The 16,857-nt window shown below is 38.7% G+C and overlaps 2 protein-coding genes across 3 annotated transcripts; one reads left to right on the top strand and one right to left on the bottom strand.

Annotated features, from left to right (window-relative positions):
• Positions 1 to 511: 511 nt before the first annotated feature.
• Positions 512 to 5,514, bottom strand: tp53inp2 (tumor protein p53 inducible nuclear protein 2). Of its 2 annotated transcripts, none has more exons than XM_048172866.1 (4): positions 5,392 to 5,514; positions 2,713 to 2,909; positions 1,119 to 1,218; positions 512 to 988 (listed from the first exon to the last, which is right to left on the bottom strand). In XM_048172866.1, the coding sequence occupies exons 2-4, from the start codon at positions 2,834 to 2,836 to the stop codon at positions 733 to 735; spliced, it is 480 nt and encodes a 159-aa protein (XP_048028823.1). In that variant the 5' UTR covers positions 2,837 to 2,909; positions 5,392 to 5,514; the 3' UTR covers positions 512 to 732. The 2 variants fall into 2 exon arrangements, with proteins under 2 accessions (XP_048028823.1, XP_048028822.1); XM_048172865.1 differs by lacking the exon at positions 5,392 to 5,514 and adding an exon at positions 3,833 to 4,034.
• A 33-nt stretch (positions 5,515 to 5,547) lies between these two features.
• Positions 5,548 to 8,410, top strand: snai1a (snail family zinc finger 1a). The gene is made up of 3 exons (XM_048172864.1): positions 5,548 to 5,777; positions 6,155 to 6,658; positions 7,141 to 8,410. The coding sequence occupies exons 1-3, from the start codon at positions 5,702 to 5,704 to the stop codon at positions 7,323 to 7,325; spliced, it is 765 nt and encodes a 254-aa protein (XP_048028821.1). The 5' UTR covers positions 5,548 to 5,701; the 3' UTR covers positions 7,326 to 8,410.
• Positions 8,411 to 16,857: the final 8,447 nt, after the last annotated feature.

Raw genomic sequence — 16,857 nt, 5'->3', positions numbered from 1 at the left:
TAGTGAAGGCGTAGAACATTCAGCGTAAGCGTTATGAAGAATGCGGAAGCGGAAAGTACGTTCAAGGCGATATTTTGTTTATAAAGCATAAACGGTTGTATTTTTTTCGAAAATGACCAATCGATTCGCTAGATAAGACCCTTATTACTCATCTGGTATCGTTTAAAGCCCTTGAAGCTGCACTGAAACTGTAATTTTGACCTTCAATCTGTTGGTAGTCATTGAAATCCACTGTAAGGAGAAAAATCCTGGAATGTTTTCCTCAAAAACCTTCATTTCTTTTCGACTGACGAAAGAAAGACATGAACATCTTGACATGGGGGTGAGTAAATTTATCAGGAAAAGTGTATTTAAAAGTGGACTAATCCTTCAATGAGGTAAACTGGCTGAAATGATCTAGATAACTGTGCACCTCATTGCTTTATTGTCTTCACCACAATAAAGTGATTTCACTACATGATCTATATAAGATAAATAACGTTACAATGAAAGAACACGTACGAATTCAAAAGTCCTTCATTTAATTTTATTGCTGCATGACAGTCTAGTACACTAGAAAGTAAAAAAGATTTTCTAATAATTTTTGGAGGCATAATTTTAGCTGCCACTGAGTTTATTATACCCTACATTGTAAATAACAAAAAAAATGGTTCAAACATTTTTATATCAAGCTTTTATTTTGAACCAAAGTACTTGCATGTGCTTGCGTGCTTGTTGACTCTCTCTGCATCTTTAGTGACTAAAATTGCGACGGCCAGGCTGGTGGAGGATCACACGCTGTTTGCGAGAGTAATGTTGAGGAACACGTTGACGGATGTGGTTCTGGCGCTGAATGCATTTGCGGCCGAGATTGTGGCGGTTGGCCCGAGCCTGAGCCCGCTGTATCCGGCCCACCTGTGTGACTTTGACCAGAGCCCCAGACTGAGAGACCAACCGCTGAGATACTCGACCACTGCCTCGAGCAACAGGGACCTCTGGCTCTGCGATGCTTTAGAAAGAGAACAAAACACCATTTTAAGTGAATCCAATACTTACAGTCAATGTCAATGTTAATGCAACCTCACAGCAGAAGCACAGAGATACTGACTGCAATCTCTGAGCAGATGTATTGGTTTTACCTTGCATCACTGACCAAGCTGGCAGCACTTTTCTCAGTGCTTGACAGGGTTCTTACTATCTTCAACTGAACCTCATTGGGTTCAGAGGATGTCTCTCCATCTACAGAAAAGAATAATACAGTTACCATGAAACCTTGTAAAGCCTGATATATGAAATAATCATATACAGATATAGTATGATATAGGAGATGAGAATATGGATCTCACACACAAAAAAAAACTCCTCAGTGTTATTCAGAGCCCCAAACTATGCAGAAGAATGCAATTTGCTGCAGCTGCAGATATTTATATCCTCCTGACTACCAGAAAAAAAAAAGTTTTGTGACTTTAGTATTTTTTTTTCATGTAATTACATAAGAAAAAAATGGGAAAATAACGTTTTTGAAAAATTATATTTTATTCATATGTTATGCTATGTCCTCTGTAGAGGACACCAGGACTAGACGTGAATAGACATGAAAAGGCAAAAACAATGGGATTTTTTTTAAAAATCGCCAATACATTTTTAGGTTTCAGGATTTTTTATACCACACTTTTTATAAAGATGATTCTCTCTATACCATTTTGCTTTATGCAATATATGTGTAAAATGGCCATAAACATATTTCCCCATTATATACAATGTATCTATACACTGTATCTAATTTGTATATTCATGTGTTCTTGGGGCAATATATAATTAAAAACGAAGTGTAATAACTGGAGTAATAATTGGCAAGATTTTCATAATAATGTATTTCATAGGAATATTGATATATAATTTCTTTCCCTATTCACTTGTTGTGTCTCCTAAACTACGAAATAAACAGTGAACATGTATGAAATCAATGTCCTGTTTTGTAACAGAAAGTATTTTGATTATTATTAATAAATTATTAAAATACAAATTTTTTGGGGATTATTATCAAAATATTAGTATTTTGATATTTTGATTCGAAACCCCAAAACATTTTCCTGAGATGTTTATTTATGACAAACAATTTGAAAATTAGTCATATTAGTCAAATATTATAATATATCCATAAGGGTGTTACATTTGATCACTAAATTTATGTCAGCCATTTTTAAAGACCAAGGAGAGGGAGTGTTCATGGTGAAACTTCCAACATTTTCTTATCTCTGAAAAGCCCTGAATGTGGCCTTTACAAGACATCCAGACTTAAAACTGTGACATTTACGGTCTCAGAGAAATGTAATGTCCTCTACAGAGGACAAAACTCCATATCTGGGTGTCAGGAGGATATAACCAAAAAGTAAAATGGCCTGAAGGGAGATGTTTTCAGTAAAGTTTCCATAATGTTGATCATTTAGAGGACTTTTGTATTAAATATGATAGAGTAGGCTTTATAGGTTTAATGGGCACAATCACACAGACAACTCTTATTTGTGCTAAAAAAAGTTAGAGGTGTTTTGAAGAATGTTTTGTCCAAAACAACACTATAATTGAATGTACAAAAAACACAGTAACTAATGACAGAGATTTTTGCATATCTCTTTGTGAATGCAAATGACTCCATGTTAATGCATGTTATTTTAAATGTACGCTAGGATGTTTCTTCATATAAATACGAGACATTTGTGTCTCTGTACTCACCCGCTGCGCTGACCAGAAGCCAGCCCTCCTCATCCACTTCCGGAGACCCTGGTTTTGGTACAGTTGGTTCCTGAGTTGTTTCATTCACGCTTCCAAAGAGCAGGTTTGTGAGCCGTTGAAGCATGGTTATAAATTACGTTTGATTGTATGAGTCTCACACTTCTTCGCTGGCAGAACTCAGATCTCAGCAGAATGACCTTTGGTAAAGGAAAAATTAAACTATAAGTGCAAACACTTTGATATAGTCTCTGTTTTGAATTATATCCCCTAATCAAGGCTTGGTTAGGAACCACACCTGACAGGATCAGGCTACGAGCTATTTTAAACTCATAACTCATATTGAGGTCAAGCTTTATTCTGAAATCAGAGCATATTTTTTCAGGCCTGGCATAAAGTAGGGATGAATTTAAAAAGAAAGAAATAAGCACTTCTAAACACAATGGGTTTCCCCATCCATGCATACTTAGAAATTCAAAACATTCAGTAAACACTGTGGTTTTAGTCATCAGTTTAGTTATCAACAAAGACATTTTCTAAATGTGACTGCTATTTAAGACCCATTTCTGGGGATATTTGTTCATATGGCCAAGATAGATGAACTGAATTTTGGGAGTGCATTGTTGGAGACCAACTCCATTGTTGGTGTCCATCTGTCGTTCTCCAGCTGGGGGGTGTGCCATTAAAACAATACCTACATTTTCTCTGAAAGCACAGCATCTGCATCATGTGGAAATGGTTTAATTGCAAGGTTTTATTTTTTATTTTTTAACGCAGCTAGGGTTCATTTGGCAGCATTTATCAAATAACGTTAACTGTATGTGGATGGTTTTTGGTGTGTTTGTTTTGCTCTTTTTCGCTAGTCAAGGAAAACACAGGGGGAAATCATTTCACATTTTGTGCAATGGGCTACAAATACACACTAACTAAAAATATGCTGTAGAATAAATGTATATGACAAATACTGTAAACATCACGAACCAGTAAACGGCGTTATATGGCTAGATTATGATTAAGAAATATGGTTCGAGCATGTATGCATACATACAAATTTGTATACATACAAACAAAACAATTTGCGAATGATTTTCTCACATAGCTAAAATAGGTAAGTAAAACATACCTGCTTCTTTATAGAGCAACCGATTTCCCGACGTCTAATTCGTTAAAAATAAATCTTTGGTAGTTTAATCCGAGGTAGAGGTGTAGAATATATGCTCTTTTGTTTTGTTTATTTTTGCTTTTATTCCATGCAAATTATAGCACCGCAGTACAGATCCCAACGAACAGCTGATAATAAAAACAAAAAAAGCCCTGAGAGGTAGCTCCGCCCACTGCTGTGGGCTAGTCCAATAAGATTCGTACACAAACCGAGAGGTGGAGCCAGAATTTAACTGGGCGTATTATCCGTTTTTCATCCAAAGCTGACCTTGGAACAGTTTTTAACATTAAACTATAAAACTCAAGCGTCGACTGGAAGTTAAACTGATTTCAGTTCAGCTGTGGAGGAAAAGAGTTGAACATGTTGAGGGGCGTATCAATCAACAAAATTTGAAAACTGCAGAATGTGCCGCAGCAACGGACAGTGGGAATTAATGAAGGAGACATTTTAAAGCGATTGTTCAGCCAGAGAAATTTACCTTCATGTTTTTCTTAACCAACATGGCTGGCTTTCTTCTGTGGAACACTAAAAACTGAGTCACTATACACTTAACGTTACACTGTATGAAAAAAGATGTATTAAGAGTCAATAGTGACAATGGTGTAACATTTTAATCAATCTTTCCGCATGATATAATAAATGCACCTTTAATTACAGTAAATGGTAAACATTTCCACTAATTTTGATAATCACTCAAACACACAAACTTTTTTTTTTTTTTACAGCACTGTTATCAGGGTATGGCCTCTAATTAATATTACGACTTTTCTATGAATAGTAGAAAGATTAAACACTTTTTAAATAAAAAAAATATGGACACAATTAAAATGATTCTTGAATATAATTAAAACGAACGTGGTTTATGCAAATATGATTGATAGTGACTAAAAACTCAAAGATTTAATCTTAAAATAAAGTGAAATAAGTCACATTAAATAATTTAAATAGAATATGACAGGCCTATATTTGAGCCTGCTAAGATTTTTGCGTTTAGTGTACTTCATCAAAAAAACTTAAAACATTAAAACAACGCAAAATAACTATATGTTATTACCACAAGGTGGAGCCATAATCAAAGTTGTACTTTCACACACCAAATTAACTGCAGGCTCGTCCTGACATCTGTTGAAAAGTGCATCGTGCACTTGTCAGCTCATCAATATTAGGTAATAAAACATCTCCAGAACACATACATTTTAGTGTATGATATATAATGGTCTTAACGATAAAATAAAACGTGACGACAGCTTATCTTAAACGCTACATCTGTACAAACCAGGTCTGGCATATATGTGTTTTGATAGACTACAGATTTATGGTGCACACGCTAATTCTATTATCCTTCATTATGCATACTTTGGAAATGGCAAACAGTTCCTTCACAAAAGCTTAAATTTAAATGAATGATCTGGCTTTTTACACACACTGGCTTGGAGCCGCGAAGTAAACAATGCATTTAGAATGGCTAATTTACCTGATCTTGATAGGCACGAACTAAACAATTCACCTATGTGTATTACCTGCGAAGTGCGCTTTGGAACATTCACACCTAGGCAGCAGTCAAGTGCTGGGTAATTAAATGAAACACTGACGACAGCGATGGCTGTAGGCTGTTCTTTTGGGCGGGTCCAAATGGACGTATACCCACTTAGTCTGACAGACTATTTTAAATAAGTACAGACTCACTAATTGTAGTCCAGTTCAGTGTTAACGTTACAAGAAGAACTGCGGATTGGCGAGGACGCTACATATTAAGGATTATATCTGAAGCGGAGCGTTTCAGCGAATTTTAAATAATTGGACTGGATTGTTAAAACTTAAGAGTTCAAAATGCCTCGGTCTTTCCTGGTAAAAAAGTATTTCACCAGCAAGAGGCCAAACTACAGTGAGCTGGAATGTCAGAACGGTGAGTTTTGCTCCCTTTTCTTTTTAATTTCGAAACGTAAAGTATGTAAAACGGAAACCTAAATTATTCTTAGAGTAACTGGGGATTGCATTTGTGTCATCGGACATATTCATGTACATAGAAATCTAACGTTTGAATACAAAAACGGGATTTCGATCATTTTTCCCTTGTGGAATTTCAATCTATACACAGCGCCCTTTCTTCCCTGTATCTGGTTGCATACGAGATGCACATGTGTTTTTTGAGTTTCTACTTCTGTTGCAACTGAGTGTCCTGTGCTTTTCACTGGCTAACACTTATATTGTAAAATACCAAGTCTAAAAAAAATCACGTCTATTATGATTTTACTTATTTTCTCTTCATCTCTCACCCATCAGATACTTTGCCAGACAGATACCCACTAGCAGAACTTCCAGCAGTCAGCAACGACTTCCCAGTGACTTGCTTGACCACTGGACTGGTTTGGGATGTCAGCTTGGTACCTTCCCTGCACGATCCCACATCCACCCTTTCCACTAGCCAGGGCCCACTGGACCTCAGCTCCCCGTCCAGCGTCAGCTGCAGCAGCAGTGGGGAAGAAGATGAAGGACGTACATCAGATCCACCGAGTCCAGATTCCTCAGACACCTACCACCCCCAACAGACCAGCAGGCCGAGACGCAACAACAAGAACAGGGCAGGACAGAGAGAGGACAAGAGCGAGGCCACCGTCCCTGTCACTCGACCGGCCTTCTTCTGCAAGCACTGTCCTAAAGAATACAACAGTCTCGGTGCCCTAAAGATGCACATCCGCTCTCACACACTACCATGTGTCTGTCCCACCTGTGGAAAGGCCTTCTCCCGACCCTGGCTGTTAAGAGGACACATTCGCACACATACAGGTAAAACTCACAAAATGTTCACTCACCTAAAATGTTGTGATACTAGCACCAAATATGGTTTATGCTGCATATATTTAAAAAAGAAATGCATATGTAAATATCTTTTGTAAGTCTGAAATCTTTTTTTCTCAACAATCTCATTAATGCAACACTGTTGGTTTAGTGATTCACTCAAGTCACGCGAGTAGAATTGCTTTCCATTGATCACTCATTGTGTTGACATCTTTTTAACAAAGAAACAATAGGACAATCTTATCAATCACTAGTGTGAGAGCAGAGATAAGCAAAGATAAGTTGATCAAGAATGCACTTGTTATCACCATCCTTGCTGAGTAGCCACTTATTTTGTGTGCTTGTGGTTGATTCAATCAGTTTACCATGTGACTACTTTCACAAAGCTATGTACTTTTAGAACAGACATTTACGATTACAAGTGCATATTTAGCAGTAGTTTTTACTAGTTGTTCTTTTTCCCCCCTCAGGTGAGCGTCCGTTCTCCTGCACACACTGTAACCGTGCCTTCGCAGACCGTTCTAACCTGCGCGCGCACCTGCAGACCCACGCAGACGTGAAGAAATACCAGTGCAGCACCTGCTCGCGCACCTTCAGCCGCATGTCCTTGCTGCAGAAACACAGCACGGCCGGCTGCTGTCCCTCTACAGCCTGAGAACACCGGGAGCCATTTTATTGTACTCTAAGACTCGGTGCTTTGTGAGATAATAATGACCGTGTGCTTCTTCTCCCAACACCCGCGCATAGACGCAGTATGCAACGGGAGAAGGATGACGCGACATTTAAGCGGACTTCTCAAACAAAACATGGTCGATACATTTCCAGAATGCCATTTCTAACCAAAATACTTCAAATGAAGGAATTATGAATGTTAAAAGTATAATAGCTGTTCAGCTAGGAGTCCTGAAGCAGGGACAGCTGCTGTCAGGTTGGGGGTGGGCTCACTATGGTAGGGTATGTCTCTCAGCATGACACACACACACACACACACATATACACGCACACACACACGCAAACATATGCACACAGACAGACAGCTGTTCTGTGGTGCGGAGGCAGTGTGCTAACAGGTGCCCTGGCCCTGACCGTCACATCTCTGATAACAGGTGGCGTCTGCCAATTTCTCTAGAAACACACTTTGAGAGAGTCGTAATGGACCACAGTTGACTGTTGTTGTTTTTTTTTTAGTTGGTTTTAGTGGGTTGTAACCTGCATGCGCAAGGTTCATCGCTTGTTTTTACTGATGTTTTTTCTTTTCAACACATTGTTTTTTTATTCTCCGTCTCCTTTATTACTTCTTTTGTTGTACAGGGACTGAGTTTTAAATGCACTCCAGTTTACCAAAGAGTATTGAAGTCCTGTCATTATGTATTATTAAAACTAGTGATTGGACATTTAAACCAAAGCCATGCTACTTTTTGTAATTTAAAATTTTTTCTTTTTTATACCTCAATGTTTTTTTTTGTTTTTTTTTTCAAGTGATGATCTGTATTTTTATCTGATGTGAAGAAAAGGACAGTATCAGTAAATAGCCACCAATCTTTTTCATTTTTTACATTCTGTCCACTATGCGTGTGGACATATCAACTTTAATATGTCACATTTTACTGACGCCAAAATTCATGCATGATATTTTTTATTAAACTTGAGTTCAGTGCAATTTTTTTTTTATACATTTCATGTCTCTGTATTTGTCCAAATCATTTCCATTCAATAAAATAATTTAAGTTTATACAAAGACTTTGATTCATGCTCACTTGTTTTGGATTCGCTACAGTTACAAAGCGTCAAAAAGACTGGCACTGGTAATCTGACAGCTCATACTATTTGAAGTTGTTGAAATGCATTATCAGGAAGAGCGGTGCTTCATTTCCCATGAATAGGAGTGACTCGCTGGTTTGTAACTGTGATGTTTGCTGGGTGGCAGGTGAAAGCACTATGACAGCACAGGGACAACTGCATGCACCTGCCCCACACACCTGTCCTACTGCACGCACACGCTCGCTCGCTCTCTGCAAACAAAACGGTTTACCCAGGACGGACTCCTGGCCTGCATACGCATACGGATGTGTGTTGATCTTAATATGTACGCACGGTCAGTGCAGCAGAGCCGTTTTTATATACAAGACATAAAGATGTCATTGTGGCCTGATGGCGTTTTAGTTATCTGAGCGCTCTGTGTTCGTTCAAACTGTTATTTGCCTCTGGAGGTATTGCTGCAAGGCAAACTGATGGAATGTCTTACATAAATATTTTCATGTTGGGAGCTTTGCTTACGAGCGTTGGAAGAGTTGCGTGTGTATGCTGCATTGATGTAAGGCGCTGCTATCTGTTGACCTCAAAACCTGGCCTGTGTAACTGTAATGACTAAATAATCATACTGAGCTATGATCAGATCTCTGCTATGGAAGCCTGTTTCTTTTTGGAATTAAAAAAATAATAATAATACGACTTAATATCTCACAATTGCAACTTTATATCTTACAATATCTTTATTTCTCAATTCTGACTTGTATAACGATTGTGACTTTATTATTCTCACAAATGCAACTTTATATCTCAGAACTGTAACTTTTATATCTCATGACTACATATCTCACAGCTGTGACTTTGAATCCATCTCACAATGTGATTTTACATCTCGCAATTACGACTTTATATATCTTGCAATGGGACTTTATCTCCCGGTTTCACAGACAAGGCATCCTAGGTGTATATGACTTTCTGATGAACACAATCGGAGGAATATTTATAAATATCCTGATGCATCCAAGCGTTATAATGGCAGTGAATGAGACCAACGAGTATGAGCTGAAGAAAGTGCATCCATCCATTATAAATGTACTCCACACGGCCCCAGGTGGTTACTAAAGGCCTTCTGAAGTGATGTGTTTGTATAAGAAAAATATCCATATTAAACAGGTTATAAAGTAAAATATCTAGCTTCCGCCAGACCACCTTCCGTATTCAACTTACGAAGAAAGTGTAAAACTCGCAGTTCAAAATGCTTAAGCTATGTCCTAGTAAGTAGTAAGTACTTTTTTCGTAAGTTGAATACGGAAGGTGGTCTGGCGGAAGCTAGATATCTGACTTTATAACTTGTTAAACATGGATATTTTTCTTACACAAATGTTACATAGTTGACCCCTCGGAGCCGTGTGGAGTGCGTTTATGATGAATGGATGCACTTTCTTGAGCTTCAAACTCGTTGATCCCATTCACTGCCATTATAAAGCTCGGATGCATCAGGATATTTATTAATAGAACTCCAATTGTGTTCATGAGAAAGATGAAAGTTATATATACCTAGGATGGCTTGAGGGTGAGTAAATCTTGGGGTAATTTTCGTTTTAAAGTGAACTAATCCTTTAATACCTCAGAGTATAACTTAAACGTATAATTCACCCAAAAATGAAAATTCTATCATGATTTACTCATCCTCAAGTTGTTCAAAATCTGTATAATTTGCTTTGTTCTATTGAACACAAAGGAAGATATTTTGAAGAATGTGTTAAACTGAACAGTTTTGGGGCACCATTGACTTCCATAGTAGTTTTTTTCCTACTATGGAAGTCAATGGTGCCCCAAAGTGGCCTGGTTACAAACTCTCTTCAAAATATCTTCCTTTGTGTTCAACAGAACAAAGAAATTTATACAGATTTGGAACAACCTGAGGGTGAGTAAATGATGACAGAATTTTCATTTTTGGGTGAACTATCCCTTTAATATCTCAGAGCTTGTGAATTTGTATCTCATAATTCTGACTTTGAATCTCACAACGAAGTGACTTCATATCTCACAACTGGATTTTGTTTCTTGTAATTGTGACTGAATCTCTCAGTGTGATTTTGTATCTCACAATCGCACCTTTACAGTTGTAACTTTATATCTCACGTGACTTCATATCTTAACTGCAACTTTTTTTTTCTCATATTTGGGGCTGAATCTCACAATGTGATTTTGTATATCGCAATTGTGACTTTGTCACATGACTTTGTATCTCATAACTATGTTTTTGTTTCTCGTAACTGTAGCTTTAATTGGCTTTATTTTCTCATATTGTGTCTGAATCTCACAATTCTATTGTGCAGTTGAGACTTTACCTCACAATGCAGCTTTATGTTTTTTTATCTCGTAGTTGCGACTTTATATCTCAGAGTAGTAACGTTATATCTCAGAATTGTGACATTATATTGCGCATTTTCTACTCTGAGGTGGAAACAGGCTTCCATACTCTGAAAAAATGAGGATGTAAAAAACTAAAATGGATTCTCCAACAGCACTTGTGCTGTAAGCTCCTAGTGGAAACAGGTCTACATTAATCAGACCGAACTGTTGAATCCAGACAGTGAGTCAGCTGCTGTCAAGAGTGAGTTCTCATAGTAAGTGTAGGTGCGTTTGTGGAGCATGAGGTAAGTCCTTCCATGTGCTGTCCCAGATCTGAACGTCTGAAAGAGTGTTAGTATGAGGAGCCTCTTCCCATTTAGTCACTCAACCACTCACAGACATATACGCAATCTCTGGAATGCATGTGTCAGGTGCTGACATGTACTTTACGCCAGTGAAGTGTATCTCTCGAGGGGTGCTGGTTTGGAAAGAATTGTTTAAACTTTACATTTTGGTGATGCAATTGGAGTTAATTCGTCTTTAGGTGCAATGCAACAGTGGAAGGACGCAATCCTCCAAACGCTCTGGAAAACAGACAGGAAAACATCTGTATGAAATGGAAGCAGAAGAGTTACATGTGGTCGATTTGTAACAAGCCCAGAGGGGAGGGAGAGGCGGTCTAATGAGATGACGTTATCGGAGTTGCTGTGAGAAACTTTAAAGAAGAAATTCCTGATAAACCTCGACTCTGTTTCGTCAGCAGGTACAGAGACCACACGCTAGCATATCTGATTCATCAAACTGATCCACGCAAAAAAAGCACATTTCCAAACCTGGAAAGTGTGCGGTGAACCAACACGTCAACGCAGCGCCAGAGAGTTTGCTGTAACGCAACCCGCAGCAATATTTAGTGCATATTCTGTGCTAAGAAATGAAAACTAAATATGCACTCTCATACAGTCGTTCCTGAGGGATAATGAGACGTCTGGCTCTGAAATCGGAGAACTCCTTCCCCACTGCGCGTTCCCAAGTGCCAGAACGTTCACTGTAATTTACCAAAAGTGGCTGCTGCTCCTGCCATAAAGCATGTGTTTAACATTCCAGCCCTTTTCTCAGGGCTTGTGTGTGCCTTTTATACTCCCTTTCTTTTGCTCTTTCTCAACTTTGCATGGCTAAATTTGAGCACAAGTACGATGCGCCTTTGCCTTCACATGAGGATCATCTCTCTCCCTCAGAGACACCCAAAGTCCCAAGCAGGAAATGGGAGTTTACATTGGCCTGACTTTGCAGGGAGAGAACAAGTGGGCTCAAGTGTTCAGTGACTGCAGTTCGGCTGCAGCGGAGCCCCATCCCCCCACTCAAGATTCCCTCCCACGCCTGCTCTCCCACTCAGTCAGGGGGAGAGCGCTGCAAGGGCCTTGGCCAAGACTTGGGGCTCAGGGCCTGGGATACAGGAAGAAGCTGTCAGCCTCTTATAAACACGAGCGGTTCTGCACCCACGACAAACTAGCGCCTGAGGGAATGCTCCAACGCCGCCATACTGTCTGCGTCAAACCGACTGAATGCAAAAAGTCACACATTTCTCACCACAGGTATTCAAAACTTCATTACAAGCATCTCTGGTGTTAGTACCTCAGAAAGCTGTTATGTCTCCTGTGTCAGAAACCGAAAGCACTCACTGGCCAGTCAGTCAATGAATTAACAGACGGCATTTAAGTATGAAGGAAACTGCTTTCGGACCGCCTTCCAAGGCACTGTAACGTCACATATGATGATCTATAACAGAGGTTCTGAAACGGTGGTATGTGGAGGGCGTACAAAGAACGACTCTGAAAAATCACTACAAAAAATAAAGTGTGTATTTTATTTTATTTAAAAGAAAAATGAAAAAATCACTACAAAAAAAAAAAAACGTTTTATTTCATAATTTATTGATTTAAATGTATTTATATAAATTACTTATTTGTATAATTTTTTTATAAAAATTACTACAAAAATAAAAAAGTGTATATTTATTTTTTTTGGAAAAAATAAAAAATAAATAAAGTATATATTTATATAAATATATATATATATATATATATATATATATATATATATATATATATATATATATATAAAATATTATAAAATATACACTTTTTTGTATTTTTTCCAAGGCCCATATATATATATATATATATATATATATATATTTTTTTTTATTTTTATTTTTTTTTAAGGAACTGTATTGTGGTATGTGGATGCTCTGATCTACAAAAATGTTAATTTATAAATTCACTTGCTGGTTTCAAATTGTTTTCAAACAAATACCAGACTGCAAGATCAGAATTGTGGGAAATCATAAGCATTGAAGGACACATCTGTGCTACCTTTAAAATGTACCAGATGGAGGCATTTATTTTGACAGATCTACAAATAATGGATTCAGACATGCCTTGATGACTTCCTACTTCCATATACTGCATTTTCAGGTTCTGGACACTATCTATGCAATCAAGTGTAATTCCTTTCAGATTTATTTCCTTTATTTCAGGTTAACAGGTAGACAAACAGGACACACATTTGGATCAGTGACATGGGAAAGTGAGTGCAGTTTAATGTTTTGTTTGTTTCGTAACGTTAAAGTTTTGTTTATTTCTAAGGATGTAGGGCTTGACAAATGAGAGAACTGCACATTTTTATCTCAAACTTCACCTCACATGACCCACATGTTTCAATCAGATGTGCCCCAGTAACACTACGAGCCTAATTACAGACAGAGACACTTCTGCATCAACTTCTCCAAGGTCTCCCATGAACAATAGCATCTAAACAAAACCACTAAACAAAATGCAAACAAAGACCCTCATCTCTCTCTCCAAGAGCTTCAGAGTTTGCCAGAGGGCCGCTGGAGAAGCGGAGAGACCTTATTACAGAATAATGAATCACACACTCACTAAGTCACAGGGTTGCTAAAGATGAATGTGCTCTCTGTTGGTTTTCCTGGAGCTGCGTGTTTACTAACCAATGACGCAGGCTGCACTTGATCAGAGACATGTGTTTCTGAGGTCTCAGTTCCAGTGAGAAGCGAGGGGAAGGAGAGCCGAGCGCGAATGTGTGGCGCCTGGGCTCCCTTGGCCCCAACTCTGCCACACACACAGGGGATGGGGTAACTGAGGGGGTCATGCTGAGAAAAATAAACCATGTAAACCTCAGGACAGGAAGCAGACTGCAGCGAGGAGATCCACATTAAGCGAGAGCTTGAAGCCTCTAATTTCAGTCTCTGCACTAATTTTGAACCTATTCAATCAATGCCATACACTCAAATAGCAAACAAAGGTGCTCAAGAAGTAATTATATCTACTGAACTCAAAAGGTCTGCCCACTAGTGGTAACAACTACTGCAAAAATGACTGTTTTCAAACAGGTTTCACTGCTGTCTTACACAGCACAAACAGGAGGTCCTGCCCCGAATTAACTCCAGTGTTAACACTTTTCAATAATTAATGTTTTTAACCTTGTTAATTTATTTAACTTATGTATAAAATGGTTACAAATGCATGTGTATATTTGGAAACTAACAGGAGGAATTAACATAGGAAGAGCATGGGATCCTTAAAGGGATGGTTCATCCAAAAATGAAAATTTGATGTTTATCTGCTTACCCCCAGGGCATCCAAGATGTAGGTGACTTTGTTTCTTCAGTAGAACACAAATGATGATTTTTAACTCGATGTGCCCTCCACATCCGGTTGGTGAGGTCTGAACATGCTCTGACAACGGAAGTGATGTCTCGCACTCATTGAAGCAAAGCGCGAGAGATCACTTCCATCATCAGAACGCGTTTTTTGACCTCACTAACCGGATGCTGAACGCAGTTGGACATAGTGGTGTTTTAGAGGTAACCTCTACCGATTGTTTCATGTCTTAGGACATCAATGTGTCGTCACGAGCCGCAGGGTTTAATTTGGATTTGTCTGTGCGTGTTTTTTTTACTCTTATAGATGGAGTTCCCATTGACACGCATTATATGGCTGACAGACCTCAACAGTTGGAGTTAAAAATCATCATTTGTGTTCTACTGAAGAAAGAACCAACCTACATCTTGGATGCCCTGGGGGTAAGCAGATAAACATCAAATTTTCATTTTTGAAAATGAAAGTGAACTATCCCTTTAAATGGGATCCTAGAGCATGGGATCCTTAAAGTCCCCTTGAAATCAAGTTTTTTGGCTTTTAGTATGAATATGTTAGCCTTACTGTTATCTATAAGCTAGTGTGCTCCAAAAACAATGACAAAATTCGCATTTAGAAGATATAAGCATTCAAAACTTACAGTCTCTCTCTTCCGCTTTTATGGATCAATGATTTTGGTGACATCACTCTGCACTTCAGTTTCTCATCAGATTTTCTGTCCAATCAAATGCTCTCTAGAATCTAAAGCGTAACGCTCCCTACATTATAAATAGACGCTAAAGCTATGGCTAAAAATCAGTCACTTGTTCACACATTTACTATTTTCTACATGGTGAATCACATAGTCCATAGGGGAAAGCGTAAATATGCTTTCCATTGGGGCAAATTAAGTGTAGTTTCACATTACCGTCACGTGAACCTCCGCAGCGCACACTACTCTACTGTAACAGTATTGTCCTTTGCCCATTCTTTGCATGTAATGCATTAACTAAAAAATAACCTTATTATAAAGTGTTAGAGAACCAATAATGTTGTAATGTCCGACCCTTTGGGGCAGGGCAAACAATCAGACTGCAATTCCATTGGCGGCCACTAGTAGTGTAGAAATCACACACTTCACCTTACGGTCTAACGGCATAACAATTCCTCAGATGGTTTTGTTGAATTAATTAATGAGAGTTTATCACATTCATGGAATACATGACATATTGTATCAATTATCATTTAAGACCATGACACACTCCACTTACTCGAAATATCCTTGTCAATTGCTTAAAGTCATGTAGAAATGCCTAATGACTCATGACTAAAATTCTTGCCAAAACAAGAGAAACATCCTTGACTGTAAAAATGAACGTAGGCGTTGGCTGAAAACCTAAGCGAGAGGGAAGTGAGGCACATGGAGGATGTAAGTCCAATTTTAGGTCTCTGGCTCACAGGTCGTACTTAACTTGTTCCTGAGCATAGCTTGTATCCTGTGCTCAGCTCCCGCTGCCCAGGCTTTTCCTCACACATGCGGGGGGAAAAGAGTGTCGTTATTCACAGGCTCAACCCCAGATGGACAAGTGTCAAAACTTTACTGTTAGATCAATGTACCTCACAGCATTTCGAGACTTTAACTCTTGAATTTCCTGCAGTTGTCGACCTGTAAAAGGGGGCGTGAACTACTGACTGGGTGTGTTCTGAACAACTGTCCTTCAGATATAAAGAACAAAAATGAATGCATGCCTGATGAAAAGCTGTTTATACGGCGGAATCACGTGGGGTGGCTCTCAGTTTACCAAACTAACTAAACAGTTTAACACAAACTAACACTCAAGCATACACAGTCTATCTACAGCTGTCATATAACATCAAGCAACCCACCAGCACCTTCCCCCAACACAAATACATATGTCCAGGGGTGGTCTTTTGTTGCAGAGAGACCAAACAGCAGCCTAGTAATGGCTAGAAGCACTTTGCAACCTCACAGTCACCCTGATCTACAGGCAGTCTCTAATCCTCTATGAGGCATCGTTCTGATCTTCTCATCCTGTTGTTTGGAGGAGTTTGACAACCCACAATCTCTAAACTAACATATTATGATAGGGGGGGATTCGCTCATTAATGTCAGAGAACTTGAGCAGGAAATGAGATGAAACTCCTCCAAAACTCACAACCACACACGCATTCATATTCTCATACATGCTAGGAGGGATGAAACAAGCTCTTTTGAGAGGGGTATGTGAGATTTGACTCCGGACATCCCTCTTTTGGGGGGTTTAAAAGGCTCATTATAGTGAATATCATGTTTAAGTATTTTCTGCATATTTTTCTTGGGGCCCCCAAGAGAAAATGGCTCCATATGCGTTGCATATCAAGCATACCCAATATTTGCAGCCCTACACGCTTGCATCTTTTAAC

This window comes from Megalobrama amblycephala, linkage group LG21 (assembly GCF_018812025.1).
Source record: "Megalobrama amblycephala isolate DHTTF-2021 linkage group LG21, ASM1881202v1, whole genome shotgun sequence".
NCBI classification, from domain to species: Eukaryota; Metazoa; Chordata; class Actinopteri; order Cypriniformes; family Xenocyprididae; genus Megalobrama; species Megalobrama amblycephala.
This window is presented reverse-complemented; position numbering and strand designations above follow the sequence as displayed.

Bases quoted from the DNA above. Each gene is read 5' to 3' on its own strand.
- tp53inp2 (XM_048172866.1), bottom strand. From the start codon at position 2,836: ATGCTTCAACGGCTCACAAACCTGCTCTTTGGAAGCGTGAATGAAACA. The intron at 1,219-2,712 runs GTGAGTACAGAG...TCTTTTCTGTAG, and splicing joins GCTTCTGGTCAGCGCAGCGG to ATGGAGAGACATCCTCTGAA. The intron at 989-1,118 runs GTAAAACCAATA...CTCTTTCTAAAG, and splicing joins AGCTTGGTCAGTGATGCAAG to CATCGCAGAGCCAGAGGTCC.
- snai1a (XM_048172864.1), top strand. From the start codon at position 5,702: ATGCCTCGGTCTTTCCTGGTAAAAAAGTATTTCACCAGCAAGAGGCCA. The intron at 5,778-6,154 runs GTGAGTTTTGCT...CTCACCCATCAG, and splicing joins TGAGCTGGAATGTCAGAACG to ATACTTTGCCAGACAGATAC. The intron at 6,659-7,140 runs GTAAAACTCACA...TTCCCCCCTCAG, and splicing joins ACACATTCGCACACATACAG to GTGAGCGTCCGTTCTCCTGC.